Source organism: Dromiciops gliroides, chromosome 4, assembly GCF_019393635.1.
Source record: "Dromiciops gliroides isolate mDroGli1 chromosome 4, mDroGli1.pri, whole genome shotgun sequence".
In the NCBI taxonomy this organism is placed as follows: Eukaryota; Metazoa; Chordata; class Mammalia; order Microbiotheria; family Microbiotheriidae; genus Dromiciops; species Dromiciops gliroides.
In genome coordinates, this window is record NC_057864.1 from 341690460 (window position 1) to 341707986 (window position 17527).

Sequence of the window (17527 nt, forward strand, 5' to 3'; positions counted from 1 at the left end):
AGAAAAACCTGGAAAGACTTACATGAACTGATGCAAAGTGAAGTGAGCAGAACCAGAACATTGTACACTATAATATCAATATTGTTCAATGAAGAACTGTGAATGACTTAGCTATTCTCAGCAATACAATGATCCAAGACAAACTCAAAGGACTCATGATGAAACATGCTATCTGCTTCTAGAGAATGAATTGATGTTGTCTGAATACAGACTGAAGAATACAACTTTTCACTTTCTTTTGTTATTGTTCATCTTCTTGTACAAAATGATTAATAAGGAAATGTTTTACACGATTGCATATGTACAACCTATATCAGAGGTGAGGGCAGAGACAAAGGGAAGGATAGAATTTAAACTCAAAGGGAGGGATAGAATTTAAAACTCAAAACTTAAAAAAACCCACCCAAATGTTAAAAATTGTTTTAACACGTAATTGGGGAAAAAGAAAATATTATTAAAAATAAAGACTTGCCATCTTACAAACATACAATTAGACATATGGTACTGTTAGAGAAGTTTTATAACTTTATTTAAGTGGACTGGAATGGGAGAACTTCTCTCCAAGAAGTTTTTCCAGTCTCCAAGTGGAAAATAGTTAATATTTAGCTAAAATCTAGATTGTCCTAAATAGGAACATTTGGCATATCTCAGTAAAGAGTCAACTAAGGATCTTTTAGTTAATAAATAATAAGATTAATATAAACTCTAGATGAAAAAGTCTATATAAATATAAAGTATCATTGTCATTCAGACTTAATAGACAATTATATGTATTTATATGTCTATAAAATCTTTTATCCAATGCTCTTAAAGCAGTTTATTAACATCAACTCATCACTATAAGGTAGATAGATGAGAATATCTTCAGACTTCCAGGTGAAGAAAGAGAGGCAAGAAGTGAAGTAGTAGCAGGTGTGGAAATAGAATCTATGTTTTCTTGACATTAAGACCCCACCATCTCTTGCTTCATTAATCTCAGTAGTTAACTGAGATTTAGAAGCAAGTGTATTTTTTCCCATCAAAACACTGGAAATAAGAAATTCATTTTTATTTTAGTGTTTTTTCCTCTTGTATACCAGAAGCAGAAAAAATGAAAAACATAAACTTGTGCAACTTGACTGCAATGAAATTATTGCTAAGACCAATATAGCATAGAGATCTATAGCATTTTCTATTTCCCACCTAAGATCTTTGAGGATATTTTGAGGAAGAAGGTAAAGGTAAAGAAGTCTAGAATTTTGGAACAATTTTAATTAAATCATCATTACTGGTAAAATGTGTTATATATACTTATTCTTCAGACCTTAGCCCAGAGCCGTTTGCCCTGGTGGAACTTAACATTACCAGATCAAATTACAAAAGCTAGAGAGACTTTGTATCAGGTTTTGGTGGAGTGTCTACTATTTCTAGCCTTAATCACTACTTAGAAAAAGTAATACATAAAACACAGTAGTAAATAAGATTTATGGTAAGGGACAAATACATAAGGAAGAAAAATTTCTCTCAAAACACTCAAATAGATGTGTTGTTTTTTTCCCCCCCAGAACTAAGAGTTTTGTGTTTTCACAGATGATGGGATTTCATATGTGAGGAGCAATAAGCAGAAGATTTTGCTGGACCACAGAATGAGTGACAAGGAATGGTGTATAATAACTCTGGTTGGTTGGAACAATTGTAAATAAGATGAATAATGTATATTCTAATAGACTGAAATTCTGTGAAGTTTTTTTTTTGTTGTTGTTGTTCTTTGTTTTGGGGGGGCTTTTTTTGGTAAGGCAATTGGGGTTAAGTGACTTGCCCAGGGTCACACAGCTAGTAAGTGTCAAGTGTCTGAGGCTGGATTTAAACTTAGGTCCTCCTGACTCCAGGGCTGGTGCTCTATCCACTGAGCCACCTAGCTGCCCCCTGTGAAGAGTTTTAAGTCCGAAACAGAAGAGTTTGTATTTGACCCCAGAGGTAATAAGAGCTCTGGAGTTTATTAAATAGATCAATGACATGGTCAGACCTGTGCTTTAAGCAAAATTATTTTGGCAGTTATTTAGAGGATGGATTGGAGAAGGGAAAGCTGCTATTCCACCCTACCCCAAAATCTATCATCTGGTGGCTAGTGATATTGGCTATGTGGTAGTGATGAGCTTCTCCAAACTCAGCCAGGCTAAGTCCTTGGAAAACAAGAGCACATTTCATTGCTAAACTTGTACTCAAAGCTTTTTGAGGTTGGCAGGACATGCCAGAGACTGTGCTTAGCTGGCATAACTTTTGAGATCCCAGGGTGACCTCCATGCCATAATGAGGCAACCCAGTTTGAAAATAAAGCATTATAAAGATTGGGGCCAACGTTTACCTGTAAACAGGAAAGCAGTTTAAGAATGAAATCTTTAAAAAAATGATTACACAGAAATAATATTTTGAAGTCTTGGAATAAGGATGTTAAATATATGAAAACAAAACATAAATATAAGTCAATTTTATCACACTGATTCAGGTTAAGTTCTTTGTGAATTAGGTTTTCATTTTCTGGAATTCCTAGTACATTTTTCCTATAGTATATTCTGTAATTCTAGTCCTAAGAAACATAGAATATTGGATCCAGAAGTTATTTAATCGTTCAACTCCTTTATATTGATGAAAAAACCCAAACCCTGAGGTTCAGTGACTTGCCCAAGGTCATATGGCATGGTGGTTGTTGTTTATCCTTTGTTCTAGAAGAGGACCAATGATGTCATTAAGGTGACAGCTTGACTTTTGGATGAATTTGAATGAATCAGATTTAAGTGAGGCAGGGCTTCAGAAAGTTGTCAGCCTCACTCTCTCCTCCAGAGTCATGGAAGTCCAGTGGCAAAATAAAAACAGGATGACTGGAGATGTCCCAGGATGCAGTGCATGATCTTGTTGTTTATTTGATTTAAAGAACCCTGTGATTAGAGGGAAAAGGAGGTTCATCATTGCTTTTCTGGTCTTAAACCTGTTTAAAAAAAAAGGCTAGAAGTTGTTCAATGAATGTTATAATTTTTAGAGCTAAAAGGAACCTTGGAAATCATTCCATTTTACAGATGAGGAAACTGAGTTCCAGAGAAGTTAAGCCAAATGGTATTTGGGGCCATATAGATAGTTTAGTGGTAGAGTGACCAAGATTTTTTTTTTTTTGGGGGGGGGGAGAATTTCAGTACCATTTCCACCATAGCACATTGCCACAACTGTCTTCCTTCTGTATTCACTTAATCTTTTTGTCAGTCAGTAACATTTATTGAGTATGAACTTTGTGCTGATCATTGCTTTAACATCTGCTTGGTTAAATGTTTAGCATACAGGGCAGCTAGGTGGCACAGTGGATAGAGCACTGGCCCTGGAGTCAGGAGTAGCTGAGTTCACATCAGGCCTCAGACACTTAACACTTACTAGCTGTGTGACCCTGGGCAAGTCACTTAACCCCAATTGCCTCACTAAAATAAATAAATAAATAAATGTTTAGCATACAATATAGCCTATGTTTCTGTAAAAATTATTCTCTTCATTGCACTGGTAGGACTGATGTTTATTCATATTACAATAACAGTTGAGCAGAAGTCAATTGAATAGGGTACTTACAAAAGTGCAAAGATTTCATCCTTACCACCTCTCTATTTAGTAGACAGGTGGCATAACTATCATTTTGTGCATTCTAATTAGTATTATTTTGTAAGTGCTTTAGAAAACCATAACTAAACCAAAAACAATCCAAATTCCACCACAACATACTATTGAAACACTGTGTAGGTAACCTTTAGTTAAAGGGTCAGGAAAACATTATGCTACTTAATGTTGCTGATGGTAAGTCATCCGTTGATCAAAGGCTAATCCCGCTGCCCTTATGCTCTGATACCCTATGCACCGCTTTTTTTTTTTTTAAAGGTGCACACTTTCTGGCAGTCAGCATGAAACAAGAAGCCGACTAGGAAGTCATTCTGTGTCCTCCTAACTTTCTTTGGTGGAGAAATGGGATTATCTCCCGAGGCCACTGACTTCACTATGTCTGTGTTCAGATGCCAACTTTTTCAGGTATATATGTGTACACATGTGACTATGACTATGTGTGACTTGTGACTATGAAGGCAGCTTGAGCTGTAGATACACGGTATGGTTGTAGGGGGTGTGTGCCTGAGAGGGTGGTGAGCTCATGAACGTGACCTTGTGGACAGGGGGATAGAAAACGGGTGTGATGAAGGTGGTGTGTGTGACAGTATGAGAGTGTGTCAGCGGAGTGGTATGTGCGCGTGCGAGGTGGATGCGCGTGTTTGGGACAGCCTCTGCTTTCGCGCGCGCTTTTCTCCTCTGGTGGCCTGTGCTCTCGAGTGGATGGGGAGTTCTCTTCCATTGGATTCGATGCCTCCTTTCTGCTACTTAAAGCCATTGAGAACCTCGAGCTCTGGGCTTGTCGACTGCACAGGAAGCTGAAGAGGAGACGGATAGTTTCCTCTCGGGGAGGGAGGGTAATGAAGAGAGAAGGCTAAGTGTTTCTGACCCTCGCTCAACCACACGAGGCCAAGTGCGACGCCCCCCGGGTCTCCAGGCCCACTCCCTTGCTCTGAATTGTCCAATAAGAGAGAAGCAAAGGGGGCACGCCCCGCCTCTGGACACGCCCCCTGGGGGGGGGAAGGGCGGGCGCTCTATAAGAGGACTGGCACTAGGGCGCAGGGGCTCTGAAACCGATAGCTGGGGAAGCATGGGGGGGGCTGTCCAGCACTCAGGGCTGGAACCCTGAGGAACACGAGCCCCTCGAGCCGCCCTAGAGCCTCCGCTCGCGCCACCCTCCTCTGCCTTCTCTTCCCCCCCTCTCCTTCCCTCGGCACCCCCAGCCTTTACCTTGGCCTTTGCTCGCCTGCCGCAGGGTCCTGAGCGTTCGGCCGCCCAGCCCGCCTGGAGCTCGCGCCTCCCCACGCGCCCGAACCGCGGGGGGAGGAGGGGGAGGGAAGGCGCGCGCGCGGGGGGCTGGGAGGTGGGGAAAGGAGGGTCTCCGTCTTACGGGGACGATGGTGCGGGCCCAGGAGGAGCCCTCCCCGGGGCACGGGATGAAGCCCAGCCCCCAGCCTCAGGGGGGCGTCTCCTACCAGCCGGCCGAGGGACCCGAGGTTCCTGCGGACAAGGAGGTGACAGGGTCCCCGAGCCGGGCCATGCCCGAACCCCCCGAGGGCGGCTGGGGCTGGGTGGTGATGCTGGCGGCCATGTGGTGCAATGGGTCGGTGTTCGGCATCCAGAACGCGTGCGGGGTGCTCTTCGTGTCCATGCTGGAGACCTTCGACTCCAAAGACGACAAGGCGATGGTGTTCAAGACAGGTGAGCACCGCACTGGGACCTGCCCGCCTTTCGTGCCCGGCCCCACAGCCAGCAGAATGATCTCATCACACGTGTGTGTGCGTGTGTGTGCGTGCGTGTGTGATGTGTGTGTGCTTGGTGGTGGATGAGGAAGGGGTGATGTCTTTGTATGCTCCTCACTCTGCTTGTCCATCAGTCCATCTGTCTGCTTTCCCAGGCTACACACGGGGAATGCAGTTGCGAGGAGTCAGGAGCTTGCAACCCCTTCCTAGTGTGTCTTCTGATTTGTCCCTGAGCTGCTTGGCCACTTAGAGTTTCCCTCCCTGCAGAGGGGGCGTTGAAGAGCGTTAAAACTAAGAACCAACAGCAAAGAGTCTTTTCAATTTTGAAAAAAAGGGGAAAAAAAAAGCCCACACCACCTTTCAGCCATCATTTTCCACAACCACTGTAGACGCCGTGTGTAGTGAGAAGCTGAGGCGTCGGGATTAAAGTGATTTACCTACCCCAAGGTCACAGCCAGTTCCGAAACTAGAACCACACAGTGCTAAATATACGAAGTGTTGCACCTCAGCTCTGCCTGCTGGAGGTAGCTGGCAACAGGGATTGAAAAGACAAAAAGGAAGGGGATTTCCCTTCCTGTTTTGCTCATTGACCCATCTTTTTTCTTTTTTTTATTTAATAATGCTAATGAAAATTATGTTGCTTCAGCAAAAATTAAAAAATTGTGAGCTAGTCGTAGCCCTGTTATTTAACTTGTTTGAGCAAAAAGCAAAAGTCTGACAGGTAGGGAAGTAAAGATACGCAAAAATATTTACAATTTTTCCCAATTGACTTTAATAACTCTGCCTTTAATAACTGGAGAAATGAGATAAAATGTCTTGGCACTAAGGTTAACCTGGAATCTGAAATCCTGAAATAGCAATACTACTATGGTGTTCCTCTAAGAGCTATGCATAGGTCCTGAAACTGCAAAAGTCCCTGCTTACTAATTAAAGAATAGTAAGAATATAGTCAGAGGACAAATGTGCTTGTAAAATTAGGAGTATTATATGCAAATATGACCTATCCTTTTTCTCTCTTTCTCTTTTAAAAAATGTCTTGGAAGTCCCTTAGGAAGAAAGAATAGGGAAGGGGTAAATAGTTGTTTGGGAAACTTGCAGGGCTGGAGTTTCGACATTATGCTAAAAGTTTGGCCGAGGATCTTTAGGAGTTGAGTTACAGAAATTACAAGTGTAGCCAATTCGATAGCATTCAATCCAATAACCTTTTGTGGGGGGTCTTCCCTAACTCAGTCAAATAAAGTCCTCTGTCTTAAGGTAGCAGTGTGTACTTGGGGGCTTGAGAAAGAGGGGAGCTTTTGAATTCAAGTTTCTCCTGGAACTGGATGAGGGAAGGAACCTGATTTAGTCCCACTTTAATCTCTTTGACACTGCCCCCCCCAACATTTACCTGTCAAATGTATTTTCTTTCAGTCCCATTTGTGTAGATACATATAAATATATCTACATATATATATATATATATATATATATAGTCAAACTAGAAATTTAAATATTTACTGTTTATATGTTGATATTTATGTGTTAAGAGCTTTTTCTAGCTTAAATTGGACTCTTAAGTTCCATGAAGACAAGGATCTTGCCTTATGTTTTTCACTCTTGATACATAATACTTAGTGCAGTGCCAGGCTTCTTTTGTACAACTATGGAATGCCAGATGGGGGAAATACTGTTTAAACACAGCAAGTCATGAAGCAGGGCTAGAATGTAACTTCTAAGTCAATGACATATTCCAAAGGCTGTGTTTCCTGCAGCCCTTCATAAACAGCAGTTACTCAAAACGTTTGAGGATATGACCAATTTGAGCTTTGGAATATCCAGGCTTTTTCTTTTGATAGTGTGATGCTGAGTTACTTCTGACTGAATATTTTGTGTTTTTCAGCTACCTTTCAAATAATAATATTTAGTACAGAACTCAGTAAGTTTGAATATAAGGAGATAGATACCACATTTAGGAACTAGATGAAATTTTCAAAAAAGGGAAGACATTTTTCAAAAAGAAAAGGGAAGGGGGCAGCTAGGTGGCGCAGTGGATAAAGCATCAGCCCTGGATTCAGAAGGACCTGAGTTCAAATCCTGCATCAGACGCTTGACACTTACTAGCTGTGTGACCATGCAGAAGTCACTTAACCCTCATTGCCCCACCAAAAAAAAAAAGAAAGAAAGAAAGAAAGAAAGAAAAGAAAGGAAGAAGGAAAGAAAGAAAAGGGAAGGCAGTCTGTATCCATGGGATGTTTAGTGGGTTCCCAACCTCAGATACAAAGGGGGTTCTTGTGGAGTGTTCAAAGATCCTCTGGAAAGTCTTTTTTTTTTTTTCCCCAGGGCAATGGGGGTTAAGTGACTTGCCCAGGGTCACACAGCTAGTAAGTGTCTGAGGCTGGGTTTGAACTCGGGTCCTCCTGAATCCAAGGCTGGTGCCTTATCTACTGTGCCACTTAGCTGTCCCTCCTCTGGAAAGTCTTAAAGATTTTCTGAGCACCTTTGGTCATGATACTTCCAGGATCATGTATTTAGCCAAATAAAAGGCCTTGTGGCTTTTGCCTTTTCTTATCCCATATCTATCCTCTTCCCCATATGTTGAGCAAAGTGGTGACTGAACTAGAAGACATTCCAATTATTACCCATTGCTGGCTACACAAGATGGTAGTGATTAGTGTTGGGGATGCTTTGTTTTCAAGTTATTGTGATAGCAAATACACACACACACACACACACACACACACACACACACACGAAGAATGGAATGTATTTCTGCAAATTTGGAGATAATATAGCAACCAAAATACTAGGGGCCCAAATTGAAATTGATTGACTTGTTGGGAATATGGTGTCAAAGGTGTGTCAGGCTGCATCTGGTATTTGTAGGATGATTTTAGTTTTAAACATTCCCTCCTGTTTGATCTCATTTTACGCTTATAGTAAGAGGCTGTGTGGAGCAGGGGATGGAAAGCCGACCTGGAAAACCAAGACAATCTAGCTTGAACAGGCTTTAACATATACCTACCATGTGACTTTGGGCAAGTCACTTAATCTTTAATGCTCCAAGCAGCTCTCTAATACTATAAATTGCAGAGGTTGCAGATGTGCTTTGATAAAGAGAACTTCCTTTTAGCAAAATTCCATATGCCTATGAAATGACAAACCTAGGCACTATTGCTATCCTAATAGCTCTGTGAATTAGATGGTGAGTAGGTATTATTAACCTGTATTTATTGATGAGAAATGTGCAAAGCGATGTTAAATTTATTCAAACAGGGCAACACATGTTGGTGACAGAACTGAACTTAGAACCTTGCTGTTAGGCTTTCTGTGCACTCAATAACTACTTGAATTATTAGGAACAATGGAAGATAGAAAAAAAAGTTTCTTTGAAGGCCATAATCACAGCCTTTGAATGCAACAGTCTAGTAAACCTATCAATGATTAGAATGTTCCAGTTATGTAGAGCAAATATTTCATTGTGGAACAAGTCTTTTGGAAGACTGTTTTATAAGTGTTGAACTTGAAATGTAAACAAAAGTGTGGCTCTCATTAAAGATATGATATAATCTCGATAGAATGGAAACTCTAGGCAACATTGGCAGTAAGCTTTCTTTCCCAGTTATATCACTTTCCTCCCCTTGGCCTTTTCTTCAGACATTTGGAGACCTTTTGACCTTTCTCACAAGTTCATTTCCCTAAAATAGTTCTCTACTGCATACAAAAGACTGTTGATAGCTTTAGGTGTTAACCTCCCAGATCTATCTACATTTTAATAGGGTTCAGCCATATAATTAGCATTTATTAAGCTAACTTTTGCTCCAGGACAAGTGCAGGAGATTTAAAAAGAGGAAAAAACAAACAAGCATGTTTCCTGCCCTCAAGGAAATCATATTCTAATGGTTGAGATAACATGGAAATAACTTCTGATTTATTGAATATATATACTATGTTAATGCAATGTGTTCTCAGAGGGTAGAAACTTGCTGGGTGGGAAGTAAACTCCAGAATTTGAGCCCCATCTTGAAGGAAGCTAGGAGTGGGAACTGGGTTCTTAAACTATTGCAGCTGAATGAAGATTGGGACTGGGGGAAGAAGGGGGAAGGTGTCACTGGCCATAGGTGGGTAAGGACTCTGAAATCACCAGCAACTTTCTTCACATAATTTGTAAGGATGGTTTATTTTGCATTTGCTCAGTCTGTATTTCATTTTCTACAAGGGTGGGGAAACAGGTAGCATCCCAAGTAGCAGAAAGTCAGAAGAATCACATAAGTGTATGGAGAGATACCACAGCTATTGATAAAAAACAATTTGAACCCCAGTAGTTAGTTGCTGTCATGATTCTCTGTAACGCATGGACTTCAACCACCTCCACCTGGTTGCTTGGAGTAAACTGAGCATGAATAATTGAGAAGCAGTGTGAAGTAATGTGTAGAACCTTGAACTTGACACCAAGAGAAATGGGTTCCTAATTTTTATTTCCTAGGTGCCTGTTTATAGGAAAGGTACCACCTCTTAGAGCCTTAGTTTTTCCATTTGCAGAATGGACTAATAATGCTTGTAAATGTGTTATTTATTAATTTTTAGTCCATTTTGAACTCATTAGTCCATGATGTCAATAAAAGGAGTGAAGGTGAAAATAGACATATGGGAGGGCAGGATAGAGGGTACTGAATTCTTCCTACTGAAAAAGAATATAGGGGCAGCTAGGTGGCACAGTGGATAAAACACTGGCCCTGGATTCAGGAGGACCTGAGTTCAGAGTAGGCCTCAGACACTTGACACTTAACTAGCTGTGTGACCCTGGGCAAGTCACTTAACCCTCACTGCCCCACAAAAAAAACAAACAAAAAACAAAACAAAACCAAAAAAAAGAAAAAGAATATATAAGTATCTAGACAATAAAAAATTATTTTTCTTTAAAAATTAAAATTTTTTACAGCTGTTCTGGCCAGTGGATAACTTCATAACTCTCTAATGAAATGAAAAACTTAGTTGTGTCTGTTACTCTTTCTTCATGACACTTTCCCACGAACAATCCTTAGTAAACTGCTATAGTACGCTAGTTCAGTTCTACCTGCTTTCTTCCAGGAAGAAAGCAGGGAAATTTTTTTCCCTAAATGGTTTGTTTTTTCTGCCTTTTCTTTCTCCCCACCTCCAAATATGACGAAAATAACTTAGGGCCAACTGCGAAAGACAAATTAAAGTACTTTTTAAGAAAAAATAAAATGCATCTTTATGATCTAGGGATATTAGGCCAAGGACTATACTTAATGGAGCTGTCCAAGACCTTAGAAATCAATTTGTTTTTCAAGCTGAGAAAATGGGTCTGTGTTAAGTCCTAGTAATTCTTGTGTACTGTAATATTTCAAGGACTCATTTCTATCACTGTGGGTATTCCTTTTACTGGTGCAGATTGAAGTCCCTCCTTGTATTAATAGACAATATTTGTGAGTTGTTTTGACTGAAAAAAAATTGTCACTATGTAGCCAGACTTTTGGGGATAAACCTTACCAGAGAGGCAGCATGATGTAGTGGAAGGAATATTAGTCCTCTTGCCAGAAGTTTGAATTCTAATCCCTTCATTTACTAATCATGTGATCAAATACCAATATCTCTGAGCCTCAGTTTCCCTACTTGTAAATGGGACTAATGATATTTGTACTACTGGTAGGATACAGGATTGTCAAGTCTACCACTGCTTTTGTATCCATTCTATTCTCAGTCCATTAACATCCCAGTTCAGATAACTCCCACCCATATTGTTACAGTAACCTCCAAAAGGCTTCTGAACTCCATACTCTCCTGCCTCCAGTCCATCTTTATATTGCTGCTAGATTATTCTTCCTCAGTCCAAGTCTGATCTCATCACTTGTCTGCTCAAAAACTTTCAGTGGCTTCTTATTGCCCGTTGAATAAAATCCAATTTTCCTTAGTCTGACATCCAAGGATCTCTACTATCTGGCAGTATCCCACTTCTTTATATTTGCTTCTCTCCACATTCCCTACACTGGAGCCAAACTGGACCCAACTCAATTAGTACCTGTTCCAAGAAGCCTTCTTTGATATTTCCTATTAGAAATTCATCCCTTGGACGTGGCATAGCATTTACTTATACCTCTCTTAGACCTCTTATGTACTTCATTACTTCAAAAACCCTTGATTTCATCAGTATAAATATTCCCTCCACTCTTGTGGATCAAATCTTAGGGTCATTGGTCTAGAACAAGAGAGAAGTCATTTGAGACCAGCTAGTCTATTCTCTTCCCCGCCCCCAACTTTTTTTTCAGATGAGAAAACAGTCCCAATGATGTTAGGGTACTTATCCAAGGTCAAATAGGTATTGGCAGCTTATGTGGATTACTACAAATTCCATTCATAGGTGGGTCCTATCTCACCAAGCCTCAGTGATATCCCTACCCTCACCCCTTTTAAAATCAGATATGTGATTTCATTGATTTAAAGGGACCTTTGTATGGAGGAAGTTCCCTTCACAAATGCAGATTCTATAACTTGTCTTTAATTGTAGACTCAGAATATTGAGATAACTTGCCCAGGGTCACAAAGTCAGTATGGAAGTAGGACTTGAACATTTCTTCAATCTCATACTTTATGTCTGAGAATTGCTATGGCAAAAATCAATCAATCATGTGATAAAATTGTAGATTTAGAGTAAGAAGGTAATCTAGTCTAACTCCCTCATTTTATAAATCAGGAAATTAAAGGTCAGAGAAGCGAACTGTCAGAATCCACACAATTATTAAATAGCAGTGAAGGATTGCAACCCAGATCTTCAGACTTTCCTCTGTAGCCATGGTGCTAATGTTCTGGTGAGTTGCCTCTCTCCAAACATAGCTGGCTTGGATCTTGGATGTCAAGTCACTTATCCTTTCTCACCCTCACTTTCCTCATCTGTAAAATGGGGATAATAATAGCATCTACCTCCCAGGGTTATAATGGAAACCAAATGAAATAACAAATATTTTTGCAAACTACAAAACCGTATATTGTTGTTCAGTTGTGTCCAATTCTTTGTGACCGCATTTGGGGTTTTTGGGGCAAATATATGGGAATGGTTTGCCATTTCCTTCTCCAGCTCCTTGGAAGCAATGATTGGTTTATTCTTTTTGGTATAGAATGTTTCCAACTCCTAGTCCACTAGCACATAACATGGGTAAGTTGCTTCCTTGACCAGTGTTACACAGCTACTAAGTAGTATAGTCAGGATTAGAATTCAGATCTCTTTAATTCCTAGCACAAATCATATGTTGAAATGTCTTTGTGTGAATAAGTGTAAATGTAAAGTTTCTTCTAGGAGGTGCTGACTTCTTACCTTTTGAAATTACTTAACAAGAATTTATTAAAGGTTAACTGTGTACCAAGACTTTGGCTACAAAGAAAAGGCAAAAACCCAAAGCAAAACAAAATAAAACAAAAACCAACCTAGTTCCTTCCCTCAAGGAACTTATATTCCAATGAGGGAAGTGTAGTTGGATTGGTGCTAACTTGTTTACTCTCTAAATAGTTTCTGTTAACTGTTCCTGTTCAATCTACAGGAGCTAGAACTGGCACTGACACTGAAATCCCTGAGCCAGCTAAGAAACTCAGCAGTGCAAACTCTGCCAGGGGACACTTCAAGTACAAGCTTGTCAGGTAGGGCCAAGAAAGTGGAGTCATTTGAGGCCCTTGTACCTTTAGCTACAGATTGGCTTGTACTGGAAAGGCTGGTCTCTTCACATAGCTATGAGCCCACAGCAGGATTGTCAAAAACAGTAGTTACCATCAGTCTAGCAATCATTTTAGAGGTCAGGTCATACCACCTTCAGCTGCTCTTAAAGCTGCAGCTTCTGCTAATCCGTTTGGGGGTGGGGAGAGGAGAGAAGAAAAGCACTGACTTGATCTATTTTAAAGAGTTTTATTGATTCTTTTGCTTGTTTTGTTTTTATATCAGTCATTTCCAGATACATCCATGCCCCAACTCGAGTAACCTTCCCTTATAATAACAAAGAAAAATATCTAAGTAATATCAATTGAAACAGGGACCACATATGAAAACATATATGATATTTAACACCTACAGTTTCCCATGTTTCCAATGAAGGAGGGAAGTACATTTTTTGGTCTCTTCTTAGGGGATAAGATTAGTTTTGCAACCTTTAGCTACATTATTTCAGTCATTGTATATGTTAATTTTTTTTATCCATCATCAGTTCACACAAACTTTACTGTATTTCTTTGACTTCCTAGTTTCTTGTTTCTTATAGAAAAATAATATCTCATTACATTTGTATAGCACAATTAGTCCTTTGTTGTTGTGGTTGTTTAGTCGTTTCAGTCGAGTCTGACTCTTTATGACCCTATGTGGGGTTTTCTTGGCAAAGATACTGGAGTAGTTTGCCATTTCCTTCTTTATCTTATTTTATAGATGAGGAAATCGAGACAAACAGTGTTAAGTAACACAGGGTCACACAGCTAGTAAGTATCTGAGGCTGGATTTGAACTCAGGTTTTCTTGGCTCTTCCAAATTGAGGTATACACACTTTGTTTCTAGGGGGTTTTTTGGGGGGGAGGATTTGCCACAAAAAGTGATGCTGTAGTCTGTAAAGCCAATAGGAAAATCCTTCTGATCCTGGAGGTGATAGGAGGTAGTTGGGGTATAACATGGTCAGACCTGCTCTTTAGAAAGATCTCTTTGACAGTGAGAATGTGGAGGACAGACTAGATGGGGAGAGACTTGTGGCAGGCAGACCAACCAGCAAACTATTGCAATAGTCCAGGCAAGAAGTGATGACAGCTAGTCCCAGGATGGTGACATTGTCAGAGGAGGGGGGAAGGACATGTAAGAGGCATTACAAAAGTAAAATTAACAGGCCTTGGCAGCAGAATGGATATGGGGATGGGTGGGAAAAGATTGAGGAGTCGGGGTGCCACCTAGGCTGTGAGTCTGGGGGCCTGGGAAGATGTGGTAATAGGAATATAGAAAGAAATTTTATCTGAAAGATAACAAGTTAAGTTTTGGACATGTTGAGCTTAATATATCTTAGGGACATCAAATTTGAGATGTTTAATAGGACCTTTGGAGATGAGAGCTTAGAGGTTAGCAGAAGAGATTAGACTGGATAAGTAGATTTGAGATTCATCAGTATAGAGATAATTGAATTCATGAGAGATAATGAGAACACCAAGGTGATGTCTTGACTTGCACATGAATTGGATTTAAGTGAGGCAAAGTTGCACAGTCTTCAGCCTCATTTTCTTTCCCTGGGTCATAGAAGTCCAATAGCAGGACAAACGTGAAAAAGACTGGTGATGGTCTAAAATGCAGGAGATTACCTTGTCATATTGAATGCCTCACCAACCTCTAAGAGCTCCACAGCACCTGCTTCAGGCATCTTCAGGGCTGTTGCAACGAATTGTTCTCATCCTGCCCATTTCACTGGAGGAAGGCTTCACATTCTTGAGGTAGACATGGATTTGAGTCCTTGTGTTACCTTCAACTTGATTTAGCTTGGGTGCCGAGGTGTTGTTTTTGTTTGTTTGTTTGTTTTGGTTTTGGGTTTTTTTTTTTTTTCAAGGCAATGAGGGTTAAGTGACTTGCCCAGGGTCACACAACTAGTAAGTACCGGATTTGAACTCAGGTGCTCCTGAATCCTGGGCCAGTGCTTTATCCACTGAGCCACCTAGCTGCCCCCGCTGAGGTGGTTTTTTTGAGCCACAAGTAAAGAGTTGTGTGAAGAGGTGGACACCAAAAGTGGATTAAGCAGCCCTGAAAAGTGCTTGGCAAGACTTCACGCCAGAGGGGCTAGTACTCCCTGAACTCTCCATATATACCCCAAACACATACATATGGAGAGAGAGGGGAGGAGAAAGGATAGAACCCTTTAGAACATCCACTGTTAGTGGATGAGACCTGGATGATGATCCAGCAAAAGAGACAGAAAAGGAGCAGTCATTTAGATGTGAAGAGAAGCAGGATAGAAACCTATGGAAAATGGTATCAAGGAGAAGAAAGTGATTGTGTCAAAGGCTATAGAGAGGTCAAGAAGGATGAAGATTAAGAAAAAGCCATTAGATTCAAAGCCAGCCTCAGACACTTGAAACTTACTAGCTGTGTGACCCTGGGCAAGTCACTTAACCCTCACTGCCCTGCAAAAAAAAAAAAAAGAAAAGAAAAGAAAAGAAAAAGAAAAAAGAAAGAAAAAGCCATTAGAAGTTGCAATTAAAGGATCATTAGTAACTTTGGAAAAAGTGGTTTCTGTTGAAAGAAGTTAGAGGCCAGATCTCAAAGAGCTAAGTGAGTGGCTTTCTAAGGAATGCAAACTCTTTTTAGGCATTTAAGGCCTTTCACAATATGGCCCCAACATATTATTTCAGGTTTATCATGATTGACTCTATCTCACATAAGTCTCTGTTTCAGTTACGTTGGCTTTATAGCCTTTTCCCTTCCATGCTATCCCATGGCCTGTATCTGTGGCATAGCCAAAGCTCCTTACCCCGTTCCTGGAATGCTCTCCTTTTTCTCCCCTAAATTACTTTGTGTTTACTTTGTATATATCCTGTAATATTTTGTATATACATTGTCCCCCCCTTCAAATTTTTGTCTTTGTGTCCCCATTGTACACCACAATGAATACCTAGGACATAGTAGGTGCTCAATAAATACTAATTGAATTGAATATGGAACCTTATAAGTTTGGCTACCTTAGGGGCACACACTCGAAGTTGGGATCTTTGTATGTAAGAATGTGAATAGTTTAATGATTTCTTGTTTAGTTGTTTCAATGGTGTCAGACTCTCTTGACATAGATACAGGAGGGGGTTGCCATTTCCTTCTCCAGCTCATTTTGCAGTTGAGAAAACTAAAGCAAACAGGTTTAAGTGATTTGCCCAGGGTCACACAGCTAATGAGAGTCTGTGGCCAGATTTGAACTCACCAAGGTGGGTGTTCCTGATTTTCAGGCCTGCTCCATGAGTTTTCATACATCATTCCATATTATTTTTCAGAGTGGCTAGACAAATTAAAAGCTCCATTCATAGTATATTATTATTGTTCCTATCTTCCTGAAACCCCTCTAAAATGACCTATTTTCAGCTTTTGTCATCTGTCAGTTTGCTGAGCATGAGATGAAACCTCAGATTTATTTTGATTTGCCTATCTTTTGATTTGTGATATGGAATAGTCTTCTGCAGGGTAGATAGTTTTCAGTTCTTCTCTTGTTTTGTTCATCTCCATTGACAACTTATTTATTAGGGAGTATCTTTGGTTCTTAAATATTGAGTTAGTTTGATATCTGGTTTGGATAGCAGTCTCTTATAAGATCTATGATACAAAGATTTTCCTCCCAATTGACAGTTTCCCTTTTTATTTTAGCTTAATTTTATGTAATAAAAACATCTATTTTTTCTTTTTATGATTTAATCCATCCTTTATAAGGTTAATTGCTGGTCTCTCTGAAGGTCCTAGTCTACTATTGCATTCAGAAAATAGCCAATAGAGAAGAATTAGCCAAAGTAAGACATTTTAGAACAGTCTTTGAAATATCCTCATAGTTACAAAATATACATTTAAGAGTACCAATGCACACCTATCAGTGTGAGAAATATAACCAAAATGGAAAATTTTGACTGTTGGAGGAGAAATGGGAAAACTGGGATGTTAATCCACTATTGGTGGAGTTGTGAACTGATCCAACCATTTTGGAGAACAATTTGGAACTAGGCCCAAAGGGCTATAAAATTGTGCATACCTTTTGATCCAGCAATACCACTGCTAGGTTTATATCCCAAAGACATCCCCCAAAAGAGAAAAAGACCTATTTGTACAAAAAAAAATTTTATAGCAGCTCTTTTTGTGGTGGCTAAGAGTTGGAAATCAAAGGAATGTCCATCAATTGGGGGATGGCTGAACAAGCTATGGTATATGATTGTAATGGAATACTATTATGCTATATGAAATGACAAGCAGAATGATTTCAGAAAGGCCTGGAAAGACTTGTATGAATTGCTGCATGGTAAAGTGAGCAGGACCAGGAGAACATTGTGCACAGACATTAATACTGTTTGATGAAGAACTGTGAATGACTTAACTATTCTTAGCAATACAATGATCCAAGACAATCTCAAAGGACTAATGATGAAGTATATTATACACTTCCAATGAAATAACTGATATTGATTAAACACAGACTGAAGCATGC

General features: G+C 39.9%; 1 protein-coding gene across 1 annotated transcript in view; it reads left to right on the top strand.

The window, feature by feature from the left end:
* Positions 1-4930: 4930 nt before the first annotated feature.
* The window catches only part of SLC16A10 (solute carrier family 16 member 10), a 147802-nt gene continuing 135205 nt past the window's right edge, over positions 4931-17527 (top strand). Inside the window, exon 1 of the mRNA XM_044005311.1 lies at positions 4931-5313. Within this exon, the coding sequence (XP_043861246.1) occupies positions 5010-5313 (304 nt within the window). The 5' untranslated portion in view covers positions 4931-5009. The remainder of the gene's footprint in view (positions 5314-17527) is intronic.